The sequence below is a fragment of the Mercenaria mercenaria genome, chromosome 6 (genome assembly GCF_021730395.1).
Source record: "Mercenaria mercenaria strain notata chromosome 6, MADL_Memer_1, whole genome shotgun sequence".
In the NCBI taxonomy this organism is placed as follows: Eukaryota; Metazoa; Mollusca; class Bivalvia; order Venerida; family Veneridae; genus Mercenaria; species Mercenaria mercenaria.
In genome coordinates, this window is record NC_069366.1 from 52197136 (window position 1) to 52224750 (window position 27615).

General features: G+C 35.5%; 1 protein-coding gene across 1 annotated transcript; it reads left to right on the forward strand.

Annotated features, from left to right (window-relative positions):
* Positions 1-27280, forward strand: LOC123548888 (neuroguidin-like). Its single transcript, XM_053545900.1, has 13 exons — positions 1-143; positions 3106-3247; positions 4943-5080; positions 6483-6567; positions 7025-7077; positions 7905-8007; positions 9466-9590; positions 13072-13127; positions 16555-16603; positions 16990-17085; positions 23035-23067; positions 23479-23503; positions 27180-27280. The coding sequence occupies exons 2-13, from the start codon at positions 3122-3124 to the stop codon at positions 27203-27205; spliced, it is 915 nt and encodes a 304-aa protein (XP_053401875.1). The 5' UTR covers positions 1-143; positions 3106-3121; the 3' UTR covers positions 27206-27280.
* Positions 27281-27615: the final 335 nt, after the last annotated feature.

Genomic DNA, 27615 nt, shown 5'->3' on the forward strand with positions numbered 1-27615 from the left:
CAAAACTGCCCTACAAGCCATTTGAAAATTAATTTCTATCACAGGAAAGTTTTACAGTGTCAGTCTACCTGCATGTTATTAGAAAATTTACACAGGCCGAAGACATATTTTTCGGATACAAAAAGATTGGATACTGCAGTAGGGTACTTGCGCTAGCCTTGACTGAATTCAGTTTATGGTGAATTACTGTGTACTCTTTCAGCATAGCCAGTTTTTTTTAAATGCTTGATATGTACTTTGAGAGTACAATGTATATGCATTATGCACCTGTTAATTATACAACCTAAAACAGGTCGGAGATCATCACAAATCGGTGTGTTATCTACAAATCTGTAGTTAACACATCAATCAGTAGTTATCAGTAACTACCGATCTGTAGATACACAATACATAAATCTAGAAATTTTCATTTTAAAGGTTTGTTTTCATCATCCGGAAAATGTCTATCCTTCAACAAGTTTTATCGGAGGCAAGTCTCCGATAATATGTCTAAATTTAATTTCAACAACGAATATTAAAGATACAGAAGCAGAAAATAAATTGACGTTTCACTACTAAATGCATTTTACTTGTAAAAATCTCAAGCAAAAAGCTGTTATTTTAGTTATTTTCACTTTGCAATTTCCATTCCTATCCGATGTCCGCCATCTTGTAAAGTAAACAATGTAACAATGCTCGTGATTGGCTACTTTTACTGAAATCTTCAGGCTCACGTCAAAAGGTCGCTAAAGTACGGAAGACGGGTATGGGTAAAAATCGCGAACGCCTTTGTGACATTGAAAGTTTTGCATATACATATTTAACTGTTTCATAAAGCTTTTGCTAAAGATTGTCAGCTATATCTTTATAAAATAAATTGTCAATAGATATATCTTTAGTCATTAATTAATGATTTAAGCAATGGGGAGGACCTAGATAATGTTGGAATAACTTTAAATAAAATTATTAATACTTTGCACGATTTTTAATGAAAGGTTTAGATTGTTACTTTCTATAAATATTTGCTTAATATTAAGTAGGAGCATAGAATGGGGGAATATATAATATCATATGCCTTCCAGTCTCAAAAATTTTGGAAAAAGAAGAACTGATTACTTCAAATAAAGGGGATAGCCTGCTTGAAAGGTAATGTTAATGCATTGGTACATTTTGTAACTTGGTTCTTATACCATATTTATTGACAATAGCGTCTAAATTTTTCTCAACTGATAAACCATTTTTGCACCCCGCCCCACCCTCCATCAACAGTACTGGAAGATAGATAGATAACAGTGATTTTTAGTCCGTTTTGGGGCCGAAATTTGGCCCCTTTCCCATATTTCTCAAAGAAATTCCACTGAAAAAAATACATATAATATTCCAGCCACCAAAACCCTTTCCACCTTTCTAGATCGACACGATAATGTAAATTGTACCATTTAAAACATGAGGCAATGTACTTTTAAATAATTATCTTTCTTTGTGCAACATATCTATGAAAAATATTGCTTTATCACGACGCAAGTTTTCCCCTATTTTGGTTACGGCGCAGTTTTCACCTCCTTACGGGCACGGCCACCATTCCCCCAAAACTTAAAAATAAACAGTGGATAATACTGCATTGCAACTATTATATGTAAAACTTGTACATCAAATAAATGATGTATTTCATACTGTAAAGGTATTACTAATGTATGCTCCTGTTTGTACACCATACTTTTACTTGCAACAGCATCCAAAAATAACTCCTTACATAAAATGCATTATGGGAAAGCACTCAGGATCACTGCAAAGAATGGATCAACGGCATGGAAATGCTGTAGGTGTTTTAAATGCAAATTTAAGCATTATAAAGTGGTTTCAATTGATTTTAATGGCTGCATTTGTGTAGAATTAAAATTATGATGTTTGAAAAATGCAAAAAACGGAAGATACTATTCCTCAGAACTGTTTGAAATAACTTTGTTCAGATAGCGGAAGTTGATACCATTTATTGCAAGCGTTCATCAACACCCGGATTTTCTTGTTTACAAAATTAAAAGGGTATTTTAATTTTTTATTCTTATTTATCTACAGATCGGTAGTTACTGAAAACTATTGATTGGACAATGGTGTGTTAACTACAGATTTGTAGATAACACACCGATTTGTGATGATCTCCGACCTGTAAAACAATTTGAAAAAAGTTGCAGAGCTTGTTTTTCACACCTGTTGTATTTTGGTGAGAAAATCATCTGCCTGCAAGTCAGGTGCTCTTCCAACTGAGCTAATCAGCCTTCTGGTTAACCAGACTACACTCCCTTCACTTTAATTTTGATGGCTTAAAACTTGGAATCATAGAGCGTGGCATCAACTGTTCAGCCTTCAACAGAGTATATAGCCCCTGCAAATACTACATGCTTTATATTAATGGACCAGGTAGTCTTCCTTTACAGTGGAATTGCAGAGCGAGGCATCAACCGTTCAGCTTCCAACAGAGTTTGCCCCTGCAAACCACATGCTCTACCTGACCTGGCCATTGTAGCTCGTACTTTCCAATTTACCTTGTTGTATTTTGGTGAGAAAATCATCTACCCAGTGTAGGACTCGAACCTTCAACCCCCTGCTTGCAAGTCAGGTGCTCTACCAACTGAGCTAACCTGGCTTATGGTTAACCATTGCAGAAGCCTCAAATCACTACACACCTCACATCACCTATTTACAATCTCCTTTTTCTCAAGGTCTTTCATTTTCTTCTTTTTTGCCTTAAATTTGTCAAATGATATAATGTTTGTTATTTTATTAGTTTGGCTCCATCTGAAAGACAAGTGAATTTTCTACAAAGTTCTGTGTACTTTCGGTTACTAATTTTGATTGACAAATTAACATTCCATTTTAAGCATTGGTACTACCACGTGACAAGCGTACTCTTAAGTCTAACTGAAATAGAGAACGGTTTCAGAAATTTCAACATTTCACTGCAGTATTCTATATGTATGCGGGACCTAAGACATGTTCTCTAACTTAGTTAGCCGCGCCTCTTCCTCAGTTGAAGAATATTGCAGATAGAAGTTAACAGTTATAATGACACTGCAGGTAAACCATGATACAAATGTATTTATTTAAAACAAACCTAGACTGTTGCAGGTAGTAGAGAAGAAACATGGAAGGAGATGTGGAAAAAGCAGTTTCTTTATTAAAAGATGTGAGGCACAAGTGTGAAGATGTCACATCACATATCAACAATTTAGTTACCAAAGCTGAAAATGGTGATCTTAACACATCAAAGGTAGCAGTATATTATCATTGATACATGTACTTGGCAAATTATGTAATATGAAAAAGTATCTATATTCTATATAACTGAGTTTTTTTTTTTTTGCAACTAAGAGGAAAGGGGCCTGGCTTTGTAATTTAGGGGGATATTGCCCAGAGCTTTGGCACAGGGGAATGAAATTCCTGATGCAAAGTCAATTTTAGGTGAAAACTACCTATAATGGCCCCTACTGTAGAAGAAAAATGTTGAATGCAAGATATTTGTGCCCCACTCCCCCTCCAGATTTTTTTGGGGAGGGGTGCACTTAGGGTTGCCCATATGTTTCGATCTGTTCAAATTTGTGTCATGCATATCTCAACAAGTATTTGACGGTGACAATGACCCAGAGTCATCAAACCTCACAGTACTGTCATTCAGCATAGAGAGTTGTGAACCGTGGCATTTTACACAGCCTGGCCAGAGTCATGGACCAAAACTTGGTAAAAAATATGTTTAAATTTTAAAAAGGTCTTTAAAGTTTGTGTCAGATGTGTCTTAGAATGTATTTTACCAAGGAATACCGAAACATAGGAATATTATTTAGTATGCGTAAGAGTGCACCTAGGGTTTTGTTTGAGATTTCACTCCGTCAGACCAGAGTTATGGCCCTTGACTTAGTAAAATAATATGCATAAAAGGGCATAAAAGTTTGTGTCGCACGATTCTTAAAATGTATTTGATTTAGGGTTATGAAACATAATAGGAATAGTATTCAGCATGTGAAGTTGTGCACCTGGAGCTTTGTTTGGGATTTCTATTGGTCAGAACAGAGCTATTTGTCAAAAATATGCATATAGGGCTTACAAATTTGAATTGCATGTATATCTCAAAAAGTATTTGACCTTGAGCCATAAAACATTTAGAGAATTGTAATATACATGTGAAGTTGTGCACCTGGTATTCTGTTTTGGATTTCACTGACTTAGCCAGACCAGAGTTATGGTCCTTGACTAGTGAAAAATACACATACAGTGCTTAAATGTTTGTATTGCATACTAGTATATCTTAAAAATATTTCACCTAGTCATGAAACCATGACAGTGGCAGGAAGTGGGAGCACCAGTGTTCTGTGGAGACACATCTTGTTTTCTTTGTGTTTTAAATCATAGTAATAATATTTTTACAACTTATTCACATCTCGAGTAAAATGGGCAGTATCGTCTCAACACATTATTTAATTCAAGCACAATAAGGGAATGCATGGATATGATTTGGGCAGCTTGAAATCTGAGGTTGAGTACATACACCACTGCAGTGCACCACAAGATAGCAGTGCAGGCTTTAACCTGCTAAATTTCTAAAATGGACTGGTCCATCATTCAGTTTGGGCAATACCATTTATTATTCAGATGGGTGTTCACTGAAAATTTACTGACTGATGTGCAGAATCACCTCTGCCAGCAAGCCAAAGGTTAAATAGGAAGCTGACCCAGAGTGATTCAGATATGCATCTAGTGAATTAGGTTACAAAAAGTTGACTTAGCACAATTCATCTACCGACTCTAATTCATGTTGGGAAAGTTACTTGTGAAGAAGTTTGCACACTAGAATCTAGGATCACTTTGAATGTTGACCGAGAGCTTTTACAAAACTAAAATACTGATTAAGAAAAGCATCAAACTGTTATTAAATAATCATAACTAAAATAGTCTTAATATATGATTTCAGGGTATCAGTTTCTTGGAGGTGAAGTACCAGCTGCTACTGAGTTATCTAACAAATCTTACATATGTCATGCTGAAAAAGACACATGGACAGGCAATACAAGGAGACGAGTCTATAGAGAGACTGGTGGAAATTAGAACCGTGAGATTCCCATTTAATAATCTAATTAATTTATTTTAGATACTTAAAATTTTCTCAGCTTTTGTTTAGAACACTTTAAAGAGACTCGAAGGAAGCATATTCTGGTAAATTCTAATCAGCTTTAGTATTCAAACATATTTGAAAACTAAAATGCGGTTAGGTATTTCAAAGTTTGTGATAATAAAAGTAGAAGGCACTTAAGTTAGGAAAGTAGGAAGCAGCACAATGGAACCAAAGAAAAAGAAATAAATTTTTATCTTTTTAGATCACAAATTCAGGAATAAGAAGAATAGGTTCCTTGAAATATTGACCTAAGAATTGAATGTGACATATTGCTAACCAGAACTTTAATAGAAAGTGTAAAGACTGAATTATTAAGATACAGTGTGTCCTTTGATCACACAGTCATTACTTCATACTTACAATTTATTATGTTTTGAAAGTTGTTTTAACATGATAGGTGTTAGTGAAAAATTGTCAAATAATGTATTTGTCTCACATTTTCTGCCTTTTATCCTCTTTATAGTTCATTCTAATATGCTGGATTCTGTTAAAACACGCTTATGCTAAAATGACGTCATGTTTACGCTTGATGGTGTCAATGTTTTCTTGCGACCAAGAAGGAGTGCTACTATATTTCATTTACTGTTTTAGAATAAGGGCATATTACAATCGAAATAATGTATAGCAAGAACGTGTTTTACCAAAATTGATACACTCAAAATAGGTTATACGTTGCCAAAATAATACACTCGGGCTACGCCCTCGTGAAATTATTCCACAGACCAATAACCTCTTTCCGTATATTAATAATGTTAAAACACAGTTTTTCTATACATTATTTCTTAAATATACAGTCGACATCGTACTTGCGACCACCTCTATTAAGCGATTTTTGTATTAAACGACCAGTCAAAATTCCTCCCGAACGTTTTCAGTATATAAATTCATCCCATTAAACAAATTTTTTATTAAACGACTAGCGACCACATTAATGTAGTCCCAACAGGTAAAATATTCGACAAAAGTATCTAATAAGTGACCGGGTACCAAAATTCTACCGCGTATTTCTTCATCTGTGTAATTAGCGAGTACGTTTTGCACGTGACTGAATGCAATTAACCTTTGTATCAGTCAAACTGACAAACAATCCAGCCATAATTTTCATGGTTTGTGGACTTGGAAAAGTGTTCACGATGTTAAAACAGATTTTGAAACCATACATGTATGTTCATAATAAATACAGTTACATTAACAGTTAAAAAAACTTTCCTTTTCATCAGACTGGAATTCATTAAGAGACCATTCCATTAAGAGACCACTTCTTAGCAGTCCCTTGGGTGGTCTTTTAATACAATGTCGACTGTAATATATATTTGATATTGTATGTTTTTTATACTAGGTTTTAGAGAAAATGCGCCCAATAGATCAGAAGTTGAAGTACCAGGTAGACAAAGTGATCAGTATAGCTGCGACAGGAGGTCAAGGTATGTAATTATTCTTTCATACCTGTAGCTCCCATTCTACTTAACATGAATAAAGGATTAAGGAATAAATATGACAGTCACCTAGAAATATGTGAGAAGGGCCTTCAAGGTAGTTGAATAGGTTGCTGACCAGATCACCCATCACAGCTGTGTGGTGAAGAAGTCTTTCATGTGAGGAAGCCATCCAGCTAGCATACAAAAGATCACTGGTTGTACCCAATTGTCCACTTGTGACTGAAATGATTCCCAGAAGGGACACCTGGGGTTCTTCCGCTACCATCACATTAGCTGAAAAATTGCTATATATATATATGACATTTAAATTGTGTTGGTGTAATGGAAAATCCAAAAACAAATTACAAATGTGTCATAAGAATATGAATACCTTTGTTAAGAACCATTACCTTTGTATTTTGCTTTTGTCGAAAAACATAAAGTATGAATGTTGAAATTCCAGATTCCAATGACCCTATGAGATTCAAGGCAAATCCAGACAGCTTGGAAAGCAAAGTAAGTTTTAGAATGATTTCTTTATAACATAAAAATTCTCTGAAGAAGGCTTCAAACCAAAACATGTTAGAAAACAAGAAGTAAAACAGTGTTTAAAACGAAGTTGTTCCCTGTTACATACAATATATTTTAAAGGCACTGACCTCCAGACTTTTGCTAAAAATGATCTTTCTTTAAAGTCGAAGTTTGGTCATAATATGAACATTAGAACTTCAGTTTTTGTTTGTTAACTGTCTTAAAAATGCCAAATCAAAAAAACAAAATATGCAGAAGTCAGAATTGAACCTGGGCTGCTGCAGCAATAAAAATTTTCCTGTGTTCTTGACCAATACACCATAGGGGAATACGTACTTAATGGTTGTTAAATGCCAGTATAAGATTTATAATTAAGGCAGTTTACATTCTGTATCCTGTTAAAAGATGCTTTTCAATTTTGAATAGAAAAGTTTGTAAAGATAACTAATTCTTATGTTTTTCCTTAACATAAGTTTTAATTTTAAAAGCCTTTTTAAAGAAATATTGCAATAATTTTCTTATATCTAACAACTTGCCTGCATTTTCTTGGATTTTTTCAATGTGGATGAAAACTTTTATCTTATAAAAGTAGCTCCTGGTACAAAATAATGACATTCGAATTTCTGAACAGTATCCATGTAAAAAGCAAAAGAAACCACGATCGGAAGGAGTAAATTATCTGAGACACACAATGAATGATAAACAAATCAAGGTTCAGCATGGGTGTATCATTTTACCTTAAACTTTCTTAATTACTGAACTTAGAGGAAAATAGATCACTGTAAGTCAAAGTTTGTGAATGCTTTGTTTAGATTGAAAGTGGTGGATCAGAAAGTGGAAGTGATGTAGAAGAGGATGAGGAAGAAAAGTCCAGCAAAGTGTACAGACCACCTAAAATGGCAGCTGTTCATTATGGTAACAAGTTTCAGTTCATTAATACAACTTTCGAAAAAAGAATACATTACTCATGACATATTTCATTCATTAAAAAAGGTTGGTCAGGCTTTCAAACAGTCTTTTAAGTTCTTAATTTCCCTAATTTTTGAAGTAATGCTAAAATTCTTGAAAAATTTTTTAAAATCTTAGAATTCCTAAATGTACCCTACATTTCTCTCCATATTCCTTAATTTTTACTGAACATTGGCTTGTTAAAATGTATCTAATCTGTTGTTAAATTTTATGTTAAACGTACCAATCATTTCTAGTTCTTATACAGGATGCTGTTTGAATGCATGTAGTTAACAAATTCCTGTCTTCATCTGATGATGTTTTAGTGCTTAACCAGATCTAGTTTATTAGGCTATAAAAGATTTACATAAAAAATTGTAACATGATTTCAGACATATATGAGCTGCTTCATTTATCAACTTACAGACATAAGCTTTTGACTTGTGGCCCCTTAAAATTTTGTTTAAAGGCTCATGCTTTTAGTTCTAACTAAATCCTATTTCTGATAATTTAAGGTTTAAATATTGGTTAACATAGTAGAAAGTATGATTAAATCTGTTGTTTTTAATTACCCCCATTTTTGGCTCGGACTGTGTAAGTTCATATGCAGTATTTAAAGTAATGCTTTTCTAACCATGTAATTATGCACATCTATTTGGGCAGCTGTTTCATATGTTTTTAACATAAACTTTAAAGCCTTATGGAACTTTAAGCATACTGTAAAATCATTTAATTTCGTGGGCATGAAATTTCGTGGTTTTGGTCAATACGGCAATTTCGTGGGGATATGAATTCGTGGATTTCAACTTTTGAAGATAAAATCAATGGGAATTTTACGTATTCATTGGGATTAAATTTCGTGGATTGACTCAACCACGAAATCCACGAAAATTAGTCCCCCACGAATATTAATGATTTCACAGTAGTTCCTGGACTGCAAGAGGGGTCAGTGTTTTATGTAAGGTAAAAACGTTAAAGCCTCATTCTCCAAATGGTTTACTTTAAAAATGACAAAGAAATAAGACAGTATACATGTGCAAGCAGCATGACTTCGTGTTTTTGTCAAATTTGGTCATTGTGTTGATATAAATAAGGAACACTTTAATATATCTTCAACTCTAAAAACTGTCTTCCACTGAGTTGACCATCAGAGGCAAATGTTTTCACAGTGGGTATGACCCCAAGCAGGTGTTTATGAGTGAAAGGTATTTTGATCATACATTTAAAACAGACAATTTTCTTTTAATATCATGTCTTTATCAATGCTTTTAACCAAAATTTACATGTTTAATAGTTCTGTGCCAGTTAAAAATAGATCTGAAACCCGATGAAAAATGTCAATTGCGTTACCAGATTTTTTTCAGCGGTGCGTAGAGAACCGTGTAACAGATAATGTTAAATGCATGTAGTGTTTTATTTGAGCAGATGGAGATGAGAATCAGTCAAGCAAGCGAGAGAAACAGATAGAAAACTTGAGAAAACGAGCGCTTAATAGTGATATACTGCAGGATCTCAAGGATCAGTATTATGATGGACCTGAAGAAATCAGGGTAGGTAACTACAGACTGATCCCAGAACAACTGTATATAATAGATAATCTCATGGAGGGAATTAGCTACTTGTTTTACGTGATTCGATGTCTGTAGTTGGGCATCAGTCAAACTTTAGTACAAGAATAGCCTGCTTATCAATTAATCATGACCCAAATCAGGGTGATCTTTACAGTCACAGGTTGTCCAAACAGTTGGGATTGTAAAATTAGTTTGGGTATTTTATTTATCCCCCCGCCAAAGGCGAAGGGGATATTAGAAATGCTCTCCGTGCGTGCGTCCGTCCGTCCGCAACGATCTTTGTCCAGAGCATAACTCCAAAAGTACTGGAGGGATTTTCTTCAAACTTCTTACACTGATAGAACACATTGGGAGGAAGTGCAGTGTGCAAGAACAATAACTCTACCTTGCCTTTTTTTTGAGTTATTCCCCTTTATCTTATTTTCTTAAAAAATTTTGTCCGGAGCATAACTCCAAAAGTACTGGAGGGATTTTCTTCAAACTTCAAACACTGATAGAACACATTGGGAGGAAGTGCAGTGTGCAAGAACAATAACTCTACCTTGCCTATTTTTTGAGTTATTCCCCTTTATCTTATTTTCTTAAAAAAATTTGTCCGGAGCATAACTCCAAAAGTACTGGAGGGATTGTCTTCAGACTTCATACACTGATAGAACACATTGGGAGGAAATGCAGTGTGCAAGAACAATAACTCTACCTTGCCTATTTTTTGAGTTATTCCCCTTTATCTTATTTTCTTAAAAAAAATTGTCCGGAGCATATCTTCTTCATGCATGGAGGGATTTTGATATATCTTGGCGCAAATGTTCACCACCACGAGGCGGAGTGTCCTGCGCGAGAACCAGGTCCCTAGGTCTAAGGTCAAGGTCACACTTAGAGGTCAAAGGATACAAGAATGAAAACTTTGTCCGGAGCATTTCTTCTTCATGCGTAGAGGGATTTTGATATAACTTGGCACAAATGTTCACCACCATGAGACGGAGTGTCATGTGCAAGATCCAGGTCCCTAGGTCTAAGGTCAAGGTCACACTTACAGGCCAAAGGTCAGATACAAGAATGACTTTGTTCGAAGCATTTCTTCTTCATGCATGGAGGGATTTTGATGTATCTTGGCACAATTATACACCATCATGAGACGAAGTGTAATGCGCAGTTCCCTTCTTTAGAATTACTTCCCCTTGTTGTTGCTTTAAATAGCTTTTATTGTAACTTTTTCATTACTAGTCGTAGGGAAAAATCAGGACCACTTTTCTGTAGTACAACATGCATGCTACATCCAGTTTTGAGGTGTATTTTGACCAATCTCTACCTGGTAAAGATTTTTGTGTGGACTTACAATTGTTTTTTTTTTTTTTTTAAGATTAACTTCCCTTAGTTGTTACTATAAATAACTTATATTGTAACATTTTTATAATTGACCGTAGCGGAAAAAACAAGACCACTTTTCTGTGGTACAACATAGATGTTACTTTCCAATTTTAGGTGTATTTTAAGGTATCTCTACCTGGTAAGGAGTTTTTTTGTGGACTTAGAAAAACAAAAGACTTACAATGATTACTAAACAACCACAAAATTAAAATTCCATTTGCAAATACAGCTGCTAGAGTAAAGAAATTTGCTGTGACGGGCGTATATTGTGACATTCTGGCACTCTTGTTCCCTGTTAGCTTTCCATTCCTTCTTTTTACAGTAGCCATATAGAAAAAACATCATAGCTATACTGTTCATGAAGATTAATAAAATTTAGCAGTAAACCACCTCACCACTGACTTATTCTTTCTTCCACATCTTTTAAACCCCTGATGCGGACCACAACTAAACAGTTCTTCAAAGCTTTCCCCAAAATTAATACTTTCAGACACTAACTTGCCAGGAACTTTAGCCTTCAATTATAATATGCCCGTCGGGGGGATTAGCCATGTCTAACATGGCTCTTGTTTGTTTGAACATAAAACCACTGACATTTTTTATCATAATACTATAGAATCAAAATTTGTTCTGTAAAAAATCAGCAATTCTGTCTTGAAGGACAGATAAACCAATTTTTAGCTCACCTGAGCACGAAGTGCTCAAAGGTGAGCTTTTGTGATCACCCTGTGTCCATCGGCCGTCGTTGTCAACAAGTTGACTGTTAACACTTTAGACGTCACAATTTTGGCCTAATCTTAATGAAACTTGGTCAGAATGTTACTCTCAATAAAATCTTGGACGAATTCGATATTGGGTCATCTGGGGTCAAAAACTAGGTCACCAGGACAAATCAAAGAAAAAGCTTGTTAACACTCTAGAGGTCGCAATTTGGGCCCAATCTTAATGAAACTTCGTCAGAATGTTACCCTCAATAAAATCTTGGATGAGTTTGAGATTGGGTCATCTGGGGTCAAAAACTAGGTCACCAGGTCAGATCAAAGGAAAAGCTTGTTAACACTCTATAGGTCACAATTTTGGCCCAATCTTAATGAAAGTTGGTCAGAATGTTACCTTTAATAAAATCTTGGACGAGTTCGGTATTGGTTCATCTGGGGTCAAAAACTAGGTCACCAGGTCAGATCAAAGAAAAAGCTTGTTAACACTCTAGAGGTCACAGTTTTTGCCGAATCTTCATGAAACTTGGTCAGAATGTTACCCTCAATAAAATCTTGGACGAATTATATATTGGGTCATCAGGGGTCAAAACTAGGTCACCAGGTCAAATCAGAGGAAAAGCTTGTTGACACTGTAGTGGCCACATTTATGACTATATCTTCATGAAACTTCGTCAGAATGTTAATCTTGATGATCTTAAGGTCCAGTTTTTATCTGGGTCATGTAGGGTCAAAAACTAGGTCACCAGGTCAAATAAAAGGAAAAGCTAGTTAACACTCCAGAGGCCACATTTATGACCATAACTTAATGAAACTTGGTCAGAATGTTAATATTGATGATCTATAGGTCAGTTTCAAATCTGGGTCAGGTGGGGTGAAAAACTAGGTCACTAGGTCAAATCAAAGGAAAAGCTTGTTGACACTAGAGGCCAAATTTATGACTGTATCTTTATGAAACTTAGTCAGAATGTTAATCTTGATAATTTTTAGGTCAAGTTTAAGTCTGGGTCATGTGGGGTCAAAAACTAGGTCACCAGGTCATATCAAAGGAAAAGCTAGTTAACACTCCAGAGGACACATTTATGACCATATCTTAATGAAACTTGGTCAGAATGTTAATCTTGATGATCTCTTGGTCAGAATGTTAATCTTGATGATCTCTTGATCAATAGGTCAGGTGAGCGGTACAGGGCCTTCATGGCCCTCTTGTTGTATTGCTTTTTTTCTGGTGAAATTAGTTCTCTTGTTCATAAGACATTTTTAACTTTAAGCAAGGGAAGTAATTTTGCAATTAATATTTGCAAAAGATTTTTGTTTACCTCCCCTCTTCTAGAAAAATGTGTATGCCATGCCTGAATCTGTCGTTTATTTTACAGGAATCCAGGGATTTACATCGGATGAAAGCGGATAGAAAGACAAAAGAAAAAACTAGGTTTGTGTTATCCTTTGTCATGATATGCCTGTTAGATCAGTTTTCATGCATTATTGTATGCTTTCTAACAGTATTATGTTAAAAGTGGAAGGATCAAAATTAATTTAGCAGTTCTTAACTGTCTTTATTTTGCAGCCTGTTATTTCAGAATTTTTACTTATTATTGACATAGAAGTAACTTATGTTAATTAAGTAACTACCAATAACTATTTATATAATCAATTTTGTGTTTTTCAGTCATTTACTGAAATATAACAACAGCAACAACAAACAATATATTTTTTGTAACTCTCAGTTTATTAGCTCGACTATTCGAAGAATAGGGGAGCTATCCTACTCCCCCCGGCGTGAGCGTTAGCTTGAGCGTCACACAAATGTTAAAGTTTGTGTACCACCCCAAATATTTTCAAAGTCCATTGACATATTGCTTTCCTATTTTGCATACTTGTTTACCATCATGACCCCATTCTGTAAGCAGGAGCAGACAACTCTATCAAGCATTTTGACTGAATTATGGCCCCTTTTCGACTTAGAATATGCTTATTGTAATGTTAAAGTTTGCGTACCACCCCAAATATTTTCAAAGTCCATTGAGATATTGCTTTCATATTTTGCATACTTGTTTACCATCATGACCCCAGTCTGTAAACAGGAGCAGACAACTCTATCAAGCATTTTGACTGAATTATGGCCCCTTTTCGAATTAGAATATGCCTATTGTAATGTTAAAAGTTTTACTCATAGCTTATATTATACTATCAAGCACTGAGAATAGTCAAGCGCTGTCAACTGACAGCTCTTGTGTTATTGTGAAAGAACTCACACAATTTAAATATCAAAACATAAAATATATCTGCATCACAAAAAAAATTGCATCTGGTGTAAGCGGCTCTCCATGGTGAAATGGTTAAAGCACTTGCCCCGCACTGATGTAGGTTTGAAGCCTAGCTTGAGGTGCAGAATTCTGCATGTGAGGAAGCCATCCAGCAGGCTTTTGGAGTTGGTGGTGCTAAGTTCTACCCAGGTGCCCAACCTATGATGAAATAATGCCTAGAGGGGCACCTTAGGTCTTTCTTTACCATCAAAGCTTGGAGATTTGTCATATATCCAAAACTGTGCAGGTGTGACTTGGGTTATACTCTGTATATAGCCAATAAGGATTTCAGTGACAGCATTTAATATGCATCCATTCACCCCTGAAACATGTAAATTAAATATCCTGTATTGCGTATTTGCTGGGTAAAAATTGAAAAAAAAAAAAGAAATTTAGAAATTTTTTCTGATGGAATGTGATAATACACCTATTTACCGGCTTTTACAATAGTCAAAACTGTTTCATTAGTCAAAATAGATTTGAAACTGAATAAAAACTGAAACTGAATAATTTGATTAAAGGCTTATTTCTATACAATGACATATTCAATGGCATTGTACATAATAATAATAATAACAGTAATAATAATGACAATAATAATAATAACAATCATAACAGCCTTATTTAAACAAAATGTCATGACAGCACCCCTCCCCCTGAGATTATTTTACCTCTGTTGTGAATACCAGTGCTTAAAGCCTTACATGGTACACCCAGACAGGCTGCATATAAAGCCCCTGGTTAAAAATGGTGCTATCACAGACTATTTGAGAAAAAGAAATATGACACACTACCCTAACCATAGAGCCTGTACCAACAATTACGTTTAATTAAACAAACCTTGAAAATATAAATGTTGAAATGTAAAACCTTTTACAAAAATTTAAAAGCTATCATCTGTCTCTATCGCATATAAAACAGTTATCAAAAAATTTTGAACAATGACACAAAGTCTCTGAAATATGGTGTCTTAAGATTTTTTTTTAATGTGTGAAGTGATTTACTTTTGTGTAGTTCAAACAGCAGTTCATTCCACAGTTTTGGACCAATAGTACAGAAACTTCTATCATTGAATATTTTGCACTTGTATGGAACAACATAACGACATTCTATATTTTCTGACAATCTCAAACCTTGTCTACTAGGAGTGTACTGTGTAAGCTGTTCTGTTAAATACATTGGTGCTCTGCCAATGTGACAGCTATAAATTAAAGAAAGTATCTTGAACTCAGTCCTTACTTTTACCGGCAACCAATGTAGGTCATACAATGCTTGTTTAGAACTGTCAAATTTCCTTCTGTGTAGGACAAGTTTTGCGCACATGTTTTGAATACGTTGCATTTACGCACCTCACTGTTAGCTACACCATACAGTATGACATTGCAGTAATCCAGATGTGAAAAACTAGAGACAAAACTACAATTTTAGTGGCTGCTTTTGTTGAATATTTACAGATGTTCTTAATTTGTAGTTAATTCAACATGGCTGTACGACATTTGTGATTTACATGATCTTTAAAGTTTAAGGTTTGTCAAGAAATGCACCGAGATATCTAATTGTGCTTTCACGTTTGATATCATCACCTGCAATGTTAATCGAATTTGTAAAACATTTGTTCAATTGAGGTCTGCTACAAAACATGATGAATTCAGTTTTTTGAAGTGTTCATTTTCAGTTTGTTTCTATTTGGGGGCCTCTATGGCCGAGTGGTTGAGGTCGCTGACTTCGAATCACTTACCCCTCACTTATTTGGGTTTGAGGCTCACTCGGGGCATTGAAATCTTCATGTGAGGAAGCCATCCAGCTGGCTTATGGAAGGTCGGTGGTTCTACCCAGGTGCTCGCCTGTGGTGTGATGAAATAGTGCACGGAGGGGCACCTGGGGTCTTCCTCCACCATCAAAGCGGGAAAGTCGCCATATGACCCATAATTGTGTCAGTGTGACGTTAAACCCAACAAAAACAAAATAGACTATTGACCAGCATGACAGTTGTTAGTTGGTGACTGAATTTGGGTTATACGCTGTCTATAGCCAATATGGATTTCCACAATGACATATAATCTGCATTCATGAACTATGTAGATTAGATATCTTATATTGTAAAACAATTGATGTTCATGGGGGACTAATTTTCATTCATAACATGGTTTCACTCAAACATTGATAACATGTTTCACTCAAAAATGGATAACACTGTTTCACTCAAACATTGTTAACACTGTTTCACTCAAACATTGATAACACGGTTTCACTCAAACATTGATAACACGGTGTCACTCAAACATTGATACATTGATAACATGGTTTCACTCAAACATTGATAACACAGTTTGACTCAAACATTGATAACATGGTTTTACTCAAACATTGAGATTAAATCTCAACCAGAAAATAAGATTCCCATTCAGAAGTTTAATATCAATTCAAAAATAGTTGTTTTAGACAAAGCTGCAAAAGTTCATGCCCTTGGAACTAAATGATTGCGCGGTATATTTCCTTTGATAGGGAGATATGATAGGTATTTGCTAAAATAACGTAAATTTTACTTTTCAGATATGAAGAAGAACATTTTGTGAGGTTGAACACTTCAAAAAAAGACCTGGTAAAACAGAATTTATCACCCTTGTAAACATTTTTCAGTTTACATAAAAATTAAATTTATTGTGGCAAAACGTGAGAATATTTAGTGCCAATGTAAATGTTTTGGGTGTGGAGTTAGTAGTAGAAACTGAAAAAAGAGAATTTGGAATTAATTTCTGATGTAATAAAATATTTACTGAATGGCTTACTGGTTAATAGTCAAAGCTGTTTGTATGTGGTCCAAAATAGTTTGATTATTGACCAGCAAGCCATTTAGTAAGTGTATAACACTTAATGCTACATGTTATAATTTTTGAAAGACATTTCTTGCTATTTCACAGAATTTTGCACTTTTTTATGTTGATGGTTTGAGTTCAGTAATTTAAAAGAATTTTTCTACACACGCAGCACTCCCAGCAGAAAGTGGGCACAATATCATCATTGAACAGTTTGACTCACTTCAACAGTATATCAGCGTTAGATATGGAGGATGGAAAGTTAGCTGTAAGTATACTTAATTTTTATATACGTCTTATTTTATTCAAAATTAACATTCTGGTATACTTCATTGTCATCATAAAATAGTCTTGATGGCTATATGGTTGAGGCCACACCTCAAAGCACTGCTGTGAGACACCTCAGAGCACTGCTGTGGGTTTGGACCTGGCTTTGGATGTAGAGTTCTTCCATGCAAGTAGAATGTCATCTGGTGTGCAGAAAGTTTTATTTTCTTCCAAGACGTCAGTCTATGCATCAATTATCTAGTTTTCATGAAAGATGAATATTCATTTAGATAAGTGTAGATTTTGGCAGGTTTGCAAAGTCATAGTGTTCAAAACAGTATGCAAACAGGTAGGAAAGTTATTTTTGTCATTCTAGCACTACTTGTCAAAGTGTACTTTAGTTTTTGCTCAGTTGATATGTCGTCAGATCACAGACATTTTAGACTGTAAAGAGTTTTGGTCCATTTAATCTCTCTTTAACTGACCTTTATTGAAATAAAATAGGAACAGTTGGCAGGAATAGACAAATGTATTTAATGGTGATGCAGAATAAACAAGCATGGGCAGAATGTAATGAACAGTCTTTTGCTATGTAACATAGAAGAAGACCATGTCAATTGAAATTCTTGCAAAACATTAAATGTAATTAGCAAAAATTGGCTATTTCATATGTAGAATTGTAAGGTATTTCACACAAACATGATCTCAAATGCTGAATAAACAGAAATAAGAAAGTGGAACTATATTTCCTTTTTTATGAAACAATGAATGATAAGCCTACACTATGTATTTTACTTAGAAGCCTGAATCAGACAGAATTACTGGGTTTATAATGCTGTTTTAAGATAAATTACATTTGATGCAGTAAAATAATTATAAAAATTTATTGATATATTATCATTTTTAAATAACTTAAACAAAAATTTCCTGTTTAACTAGATTTTTATGCCCCCAAAGGGAGGCATATTAGTTTTCAACTGTCCGTCCATTCGTTTGTTTGTTCGTTCATTCATTCGTCACAACGTTAACTTTTTGCATGAAGGCACTTTACTCACGAACCACTGCACACAGGACCTTCAAACTTCACTTGCTGATAGTACTTATTGAGTATACCACCCCTACTGACTTTGGGGTCACCAGGTCAAGGTCACAGGGGCCAACGTTAACTTTTTGCATAAAGGCCTTTTACTTGCGAACACTGCATCCAGGACCTTCAGACTTCACGTGCTGACAGTACTTATTGAGTACACCATCCCTACTGACTTTGGGGTCACCAGGTCAAAGGTCAAGGTCACGGGCCAACGTTAACTTTTTGCATGAAGGCACTTTACTCGCGAACCACTGCACCCAGGACCTTCAAACTTCACATGCTGATAGTACTTATTGAGTACACCACCCCTACTGACTTTGGGGTCACCAAGTCAAAGGTCAAGGTCACAGGGGCCAACATTAACTTTTTGCTTGAAGGCACTTTACTCGCGAACCACTGCACCCAGGACCTTCAAACTTCACATGCTAATAGTACTTATTGAGTACACCACTCCTACTGACTTTGGGGTCACCAGGTCAAAGGTCAAGGTCACAGGGGCCAACATTAACTTTTTGCATGAAGGCACTTTACTCGCGAACCACTTCACCCAGGACCTTCAAACTTTACGTGCTGATAGTACTTTATGAGTACATTAACCCTATTGACTTTGGGGTCACCAGGTCAAAGGTCAAGGTCACAGGGGCCAGCGTTAACTTCTTGCATGAAGGCACTTTACTTGCGAACCACTGCACCCAGGACCTTCAAACTTCACGTGCTGATAGTACTTATTGAGTACACCACTCCTACTGACTTTGGGGTCACCAGGTCAAAGGTCAAGGTCACAGGGGCCAACATTAACTTTTTGCATGAAGGCACTTTACTCGCGAACCACTTCACCCAGGACCTTCAAACTTTACATGCTGATAGTACTTTATGAGTACACCAACCTTACTGACTTTGGGGGCACAGGTCAAAGGTCAAGGTCACAGGGGCCAACGTTAACTTTTTGCATGAAGGCACTTTACATGCGAACCACTTCACCCAGGACCTTCAAACTTCACATGCTGATAGTACTTATTGAGTACACCACCCCTACTGACTTTGGGGTCACCAGGTCAAAGGTCAAGGTGCTGCGGGGGCATTTGTCACCATTAGTGACAGCTCTTGTTTTCTTCTAAACTCCCAACAAAAAATATCAGGAGAAAAAAATGAGTAAAGATTATTGCCATTCCAGGAAGCCAAGCTTAGATAGAGAAAGGTTTCATCAATTTCTGCCTTCAATATAACTTTAAATGAGTACACATGTAGCTAGCAAGGTTGCCAAACAAACAGAACTTGTTAATCCCCTGCCACGAGTGGTGGGGGGTTATAGGAATGGTCTCCCTCCGTCCTTCCTTAACATTTTTTTGTCCGCTCTGTTTGTCCTAAATCCCTTGAAGGATTTTCATGAAACTTTGGTCACATGATCACCGCATCAAGACGATGTGCAGAACTCATGAGTCAGCCATGTCGACTCATGGTCAAGGTCATAACTCAAGGTCAAAGGTTTGAGCCTTCCATTTTGTGTCCACTCTGTATCTCCTAAACCCCTTGAAGGATTTTCATGAAACTTGTCATTAAATTAAACTTAAATCCATTGATTTCATCATACATGGACTATAGAATATACTTAACAATGTCAGTGCTTCCACCCAATACCATCAACCCTTTCACTATCCATAACAGCTATGGGGGATATAGCTGTCTTTCAGACTGCCTTGTTTGTCTACTAGACGAAAATTTTGTAGCCCGATGGGTTACCAATAAACTTGCAAATTTCAGAAACCCAGCAGTGCATGAGCTAATGACAAAATGATCTCTTGGGTCTTTCTCCACAATTTAAACAAGAAAGTTGCCTTACTAACGATATTGTATTAACAGTTAAGTTATTTTTGTCACAGACCATGTCAGTAAGTCAGGGTTTGTTAATGTGTCACTGTTGCTATGTAGAGGTTTTGTTCAAATACATACCCTAGCCATCGGAGTATGGTCAAATGTAAATAAATAGGAAGAAAGTAAAAAAAAAACAACAATCAGTTGTGCGGATATGTGCAAATTTTAATAGAATTTTTAAGGAAAGAGAGTTTCCATCCCTTTATTGATAATATGAATATTTATAACTATAAATTCACAGCATCATACCCAATATATTTATACATAGAAGATAAAATGGAATTCCACCGCTGATGTAGTTCGCAAATAATAGTTCTTCTAGTGTTTACATCATTTTCACATTTACATAACTAGATTTTCCCTGATTACAGTTGTGCTAATTAAAATATGACCCACTCAGCTATATTTAGACTGTCAAGATGCAGTTATCATTGTTTACAAGTGGCTTTCTACTTGAAGACAAAAGTATATTATGCAGTTTGACATTGCATAAACATGTACATACTTCTTTTTTTTTTAAGTCATTTAATTATATTGACTGCCAAATTACGTATTTCAAAGGAACTTGAACTGATAAAAGGTAAAATTGATTGGTATAAGTTTATTTGTTCATTGGTACTCAATTTCTGTGGGATGGTGTCACCATAGAATACACAAAGGAAGAATAGTCCCCCATGAATATTATTATGTTGTGTCTGTTTAATAGTGCCTTGTTAACCTTTAGCCTGCTAAATTTCTAAAATGGAATGGTCCATTATTCAGTTTTATACCATTTATTATTTGAAGGGGTGTTAACAGAAAATTTACTGACTGAATTGCGAACAGAACAGACCATGACCAGCCTGCATATCTGTGCAGGCTGATCTTGGTCTGCACTGGTCGCAAAGGAAGAATTTAGTCTGCTTATGAGAGGTAATGAAATTGGTAACACCCCCTCAAGCTCCTTAGCCCAAGCTTAAGTTGAATTCTGTTATATTAAAATCGGCAGGACTCCCTTGATCTTAAAGGACCCGAAAATAAAACCACATATCTAATGATTAAGTTGTTCTTAAGAAAACCTGGAATATTTTGTTATGTTGTCAGAATGTTGCCTGGATGAAAATGCTAGAAAATAATATTTGTACTCAACATGAAGCATATGGGATGTCTGGTGTTAAAATATTTACATTAGATAGGGATTCACAGCTTTTGGACTGACCAGATCTATTAATGATCTTCTTTTTCAAGAAGGTTAAGAAACAGTTTCATGTATGCATCACCAGCTACACTGACATTTGAAGTTGGTACGATGTTTAGAAGAACATAGTTATTAGCTAAGACTTTGTTTTGACGTTTTTTTAGCTCACCTGTCACATAGTGACAAGGTGAGCTTTTGTGATCACCCGTCGTCCGTCGTCAGTGCGTGCGTGCGTGCGTCCGTCAACAATTTCTTGTCTGCACGATAGTGGTTTCATTTATGATTTTATTTTAACCAAACTTGCACACAACTTGTATCACCATAAGATCTCGGATCCTTTCTTGAACTGGCCAGATCCCATTATGGGTTCCAGAGTTATGGCCCCTGAAAGGGCCAGAATTAGCTATTTTGACATTGTCTGCACCATAGCAGCTTTATTTATGATTTGATTTTTACCAAACTGGCACACAACTTGTATCACCATAAGATCTTGGTTCCTTTCTTGAACTGGCCAGATTCCGTTATGGGTTCCAGAGTTATGGCCCCTGAAAGGGCCAGAATTAGCTATTTTGACCTTGTCTGCACACTAGCAGCTTCATTTATGATTTGATTTTAACCAAACTTGCACACAACTTGTATCACCATAAGATCTTGGTTCCTTTCTTGAACTGGCGAGATTCCATTATGGGTTCCAGAGTTATGGCCCCTGAAAAGGCCAGAATTAGCTATTTTGACCTTGTCTGCACAATAGCAGCTTCATTTATGATTTGAATTTAATCAGACTTGCACAAAACTTGTGTCACCTTAAGATCTTGATTCTGTAGTTGAACCGGCCTGATCCCATAATGGGTTCCAAAGTTATGGCCCCTGAAAGGGCCAAAATTAGCTATTTTGACCTTGTCTGCACAATAGCAGCTTCATTTTTGATTCGATTTTAACCAAACTTGCACACAACTTGTATCACCACAAGATCTTGGTTCCTTTTTTGAACTGGCCAGATTTCTTTATGGATTCCAGAGTTATGGCCCCTTAAAGGTCCAAAATTGACTATTTTGGCTTTTGCAGCCATATAGAGACTTCATTTATGTTTTTATTTGATACAAACTTCCAAAATAACTTCAGCAACAATAATTCTTGGATTCCTTGACAAATCAGATCCAAGCGTAGGTTCAGAGTTATTTTATATCTGATTACCTCCCCTGATTGTAATCAAAATGGATTTATATCAGTAAGTACTTATAGGACTTATTTGAAATTTCATTATTATCATTAGTTGGACTGAGCCAATCAGGGTAGATAACTATGGACTGATTTTATGTCAAATTACCTCCCTTTATTTTAAATTAAAATGGGTATATGTCCGTAACTAATGAAGATACTGATCTGAAATTTCATTTATGTCAACAGATTTATTCGGCAGATCCTTCTTTTGTTCACTTACAATAAAAAAAAATTTCAGTTACATCCCTTTTACGTTACTATAAATAGCTTATTTTTAGTAACTTTTTTGTTATTGGCCGTAGGGAAAAACCGAGACCACTTTTCTGTGGTACAACATGGATGGTACCTCCAATTTTTAGGTGTATTTTGACATATCTGTACCTTATAAGAATTTTTTTTTTCTTTTTGATTAAATTTCTTCCCTTTGTTGTTACTGTCCTTGGACTTAAGATATTTTTTCTGAGGACCTTCTTGTTCTCAAGTGCAATGATAACAGGTGAGCGATATAGGGCCATCATGGCCCTCTTGTCTTAAAAGCTTCTATAATCAACCCCATCTGAGTGTTCATTATATATTATTTTCTTTTTCAGGATTTCCCTGCTAAAAGAAGAAAAGTTGAAAAGGTAATTTTTTGTGCAAGAACATTTTAAGGAGCATAAATATTTCCTTTTTAAGCAAAGATTTGAAGTGTAAATCCCCGGTTTCAGGTTTATTGTGTAAAAGTACATTTAAACCATTTGATGTTTAAACAAGTCTTTATTAAACGCCTGTTTAAGAAAAAATGAACGCAATACGTGATAGTGGGTGTATCTGTCAAATTTAAATCTTTATTGTGATTTAGGCCTCTGGATCATACACTGATACTTACAGCAACAAATATTATACAGATTCTATTGTTAATCAGTAGACAGAAAAGTGTTCCTAAAATCTTAGGTGTACAGTCTAAACCTGCATATATATATTGTGTTATAAACAGCAAATGGGCTGGGGAAAGGAGCATAAATCTTATTGGAACTCATTTATTCTACTTTCAGAGTAAAAACAAGAAAGGAAAGAAAGGTACAAATTATTTCTGTTTTTCCCTGAATGTAAAGAAATGTCACACTGACATGAAACCTGATCAAGGAAGTATAAAGGTCTATACATCAAGAGCCAAACAAAAAACTGCCATATATTACTATTGTTAAAGAATTACTTTCAAAAGCTTTCATTTAAACCCTCAAAATTATACTGTATATTGATATTCGTGGGGGTCTAATTTTCATAGAATTTGTAGCTGTGTCTCTCTATGATACAAAGTCCCAATGAATGAACATATGATTTTGGGTACATTTCTGTTTGAAATTGAAATCCAGAAATTCAATTCACCCATGAAAAAGTTGTTTTGGTCAAAACCCCAAAAAGTTTTATACCAGATGTTCATTAAATTTATAGTAAAGTGTGATTGTTTTTATATCTTCCTTATTTGGCAAGTACAAGTACACTTTCTAAAATCAGTTGAAACAATTTAATGAATTTGAAACTAGATATTAACCTCAGCAGGAACTAAAAAGCTAAAAAGGCAGTATATAATAATGTAAAAGAAAAGAACAGTCGTTTTAGGTATGGTTAGAATTACAGTAAGTGTGATTGTTTTTATATCTTCCTTATTTGGCAAGCACAAGTACACTTAAAGAATCAGTTGAAACACTTTAATGAACTTAATGTCAGCAGGAACTAAAATGCAAAACAGGCAGTATAATGTAAAAAACTATGAACAACGGTTATTTGTTGTTTCAGTTACTTTGTATCATTTGAAAGTACTAGTCCAATCACATAGACCTGTCATAAACTGATGGGTCTGTATTAAAGCACCCATTGTAGAATTCTAGGATTTGTTTTATTTTTTTATGCCCCCGGCCTATAGCCTATAGCCAAAATTAATGACCAAAAATGACTGTAAAATTTGAGCCTCCATGGCCGAGTGGTTAAGGTCGCTGACTTCAAATCACTTGCCCCTCTCCGATGTGGCTTCGAGCCTCACTTGGGGCGATGAAGTCTTTATGTGAGGAAGCTATCCAGCTGGGTTAGGGGAAGTTGGTGGTTCTACCCATTTGACGACCCATGACGAAATAATGCACGGAGGGGATCTTCCTCCACCATCAAACCTGGAAAGTCGTCATTTGACCTATAATTGTGTGTTGGTGTACATTAAACCCAATAAAATAAAAATAAAACCTTAAAAAAATTTTTTTGGTCCTTCAACCAACACAAATGACTCAATTTAGTCCATGCTTACACTCAACAAACCTTGAGGCAAGATCTATAAACTGACCTAATACAGATGACTAGGACCTTCATATGATCTTCACCTCTAAACTTGAAACCTCAAAAAACGACAGTTTAAAAAAACAGGTCCTTGTTAATGTGTTGCTTCTGGTGCACAAAATAGTCGTAAGGGAAACCTACAGAAAGAAAGGTTTTTAGCTTGACTATTTGAAGAATAAAGAGAGCTATCCTACTCACCACTGTGTCTGTGTCAGTGTCACACCTTGGTTAAGTTTTTAGTACCAGTCCACATTTTGACAAAACCTTTTGACCTATAGCTTTGAAACTTGCTTACCATTACCATGTCCAGTTTCAGGTAAGAGTACATAACTCCATCAAGGATTTTGTCTGAATTATGACCCCTTTTAACTCAGAAATCTTGGTTATGTTTTTCGTACCAGGACATAGTTTGTGTAAACTGTTTGACATTTGGCTTTGAAACATTTATCACTTGTTTATTATAAAGTTTCTATCTGTAGACAAGAGTACATAACTCTATCATGTATTTTGGCTGAATTATGGCCTTTTTGGACTTGGAAATTGGTTTAGTTTGCGTACAAGGCCACGTTTTGTCAAAACTATTTGACATGTGGCTTTGAAACTTTGAACACTTGCTCATCATTATGACCTCCATCTGTAGTCAAGCATATTTAACTATGTCAAAGATATTTGGCAGAATTTTGGCCCTTTTTGGACTTGAAAATCAGTTAAGTTTTGTTTTACCAGTCCATATATTGTCTAAACTGTTTGACATAATTTTGGCTTTGAAATTCGACCACTTGTTTACCATCATAGTCTCCATATGTAGGCAAGACTTCATAACTAGGACAAGGGTTATGGCTCAATTATGTAAAAAAAGTAAATTAAGTTTCGCATACCAGTTCTACAAACACAGGTATATTGTTTGTTTTATCTATTTTCCTTCTTTTGTCTGAAAATCTCTGGTTATATTTTGACACTATACTAACATCAATTTTTGTACCCCCGACAACAAAGTTGTAAGGAGGGGTATACTGGTTTTAGGTTGTCTGTCTGTCCGTCTGTCTGTCCATAGACACAGTCTTGTGCGCACTAACTCTCATCATCTCCTTGACATAATTTAATGAAACTTCACAAAAGTAATCAGTAACAACAGTACTTGTTCATGATGCATGTTAAGTTCTTTCAGAATTTTTTTTTGCAGAGTCACGGGACTTTGATTTTTGTTACTATACTATATACATACAGTCTGTATATGCAACCTTGTGTGTGCCTAATCGCCTGAACCCATGCACACAATTTAATGAAACTTAACACAAGTGGTCAGTAGTAACCCTAGTTGTGCATGGTACATGTTAGGTTCTTTCAGAAAAAAATTCTGCACAGTTATGGGACTTTGTTTTTTGTTAATATCCAATTACATACAGTCTGTTCATGCAATCTTGTGCGCGCCTAATCTCCCGAACCCTTGCACACAATTTAATGAAACTTCACACAAGTGATCAGTACCAACCCTACTTGTGCATGGTGCATGTTACGTTCTTTAGATAAATATTCTGCAGAGTTATGGGATTTTGTTTTTTTGTTAATATACTATATACATAGAATATATGCAGTCCACATAATTATGCAATCTTGTGTGCGTCAAATTGCAATGTACTGTGTCAGTGCTTGTGGGGGGTACATTCATCACCTTCAGTGATAGCTCTAGTTAAAAATAGTCCAGCGAGCTGTTAACAGACAGCTCTTGTTAAAGATTTTTCTCACACACTGCAATTTATGTCTGCAACATTCATGTATGTGACTGTCTGAGATTATTTCATTCTGACAAAATGCTGTGTTGCCTGACTAAGCTTTATGCCAGACAGGCTTCTGTGAAAGTATTTATCAACAATCTGTGGTCTCGGGCTTGAATTTAAATCTGCCAACTTGTTATTTTTAAATAATTCAGCAAAACTCTGGGAATTTTTCATTTTCTGTAGTAATTAAAAGCATTTTGTAACTTAACAAGTTTTGAGTCAAATTTTAAAGTCACATTCAGAACATGAGCCCAAGGGTTTGAAACCAGTCTCAGAATTGCAGAATCTGATTGGCTGTTTCTGCAGATATTTTTTTTAAATTGACCAATGGCAAAGTAGTATTCAGTGACTGTCTCCAAACTCAGTTTTGATAAGTTAGGACCCTTTACCATGCTAAATTTCTATAATGGACTGGTCCATCCTCTAATTTGGGCAGTACCACTTATCATTTGAAGGGGTGTTTACTAAAAATTTACTGACTGAATAGCGAACAGGCAGACCATGATCAGACTGCACGGATGTGCAGGCTGATCTTGGTCTGCACTGGTCGTAAGGGCAGAAACACTTGCCACCAGCAGGCTAAGGGTTAATAATAACTCAGTCCACTAAATCAGCATGTTGTTTCTACATGTTTGTTTAATATATTGCAGGTTTCAAGAAAAAGAGGAGACGATAGAATGCCAGACAACACTGTTACGTCTGTATTGTTTGTCATAGTGCAATTTTATTACATAAATTCGGAAAAAAATTCTGCTTTTTTGTTGTTGATTTGTTTTGGATACAAGTCTGGCTTATTTGTTCTAGAAGGGTTTTAATGCTATTTTACAACAGGATTTCCAGTTAATGTAAAGACAGTTTGTAGAAGTACTCACTAGTTTGCAAGTAACTGTTTATTTCACAACATTAAATAGAAAAGGCGTACAAATAATTTCCTGTGAGTCACAGAAAACATTCAGCTTGCCAGGGGATCAGACTCGTGACTTGCTGATATCTGAACACGGATGACTAGTGAACATACGCCAAACATCAAAGCAACTAATTTGACACTTTGTTCTGTGAAGTGTGCTTCGCTTTGCACGAGGAATG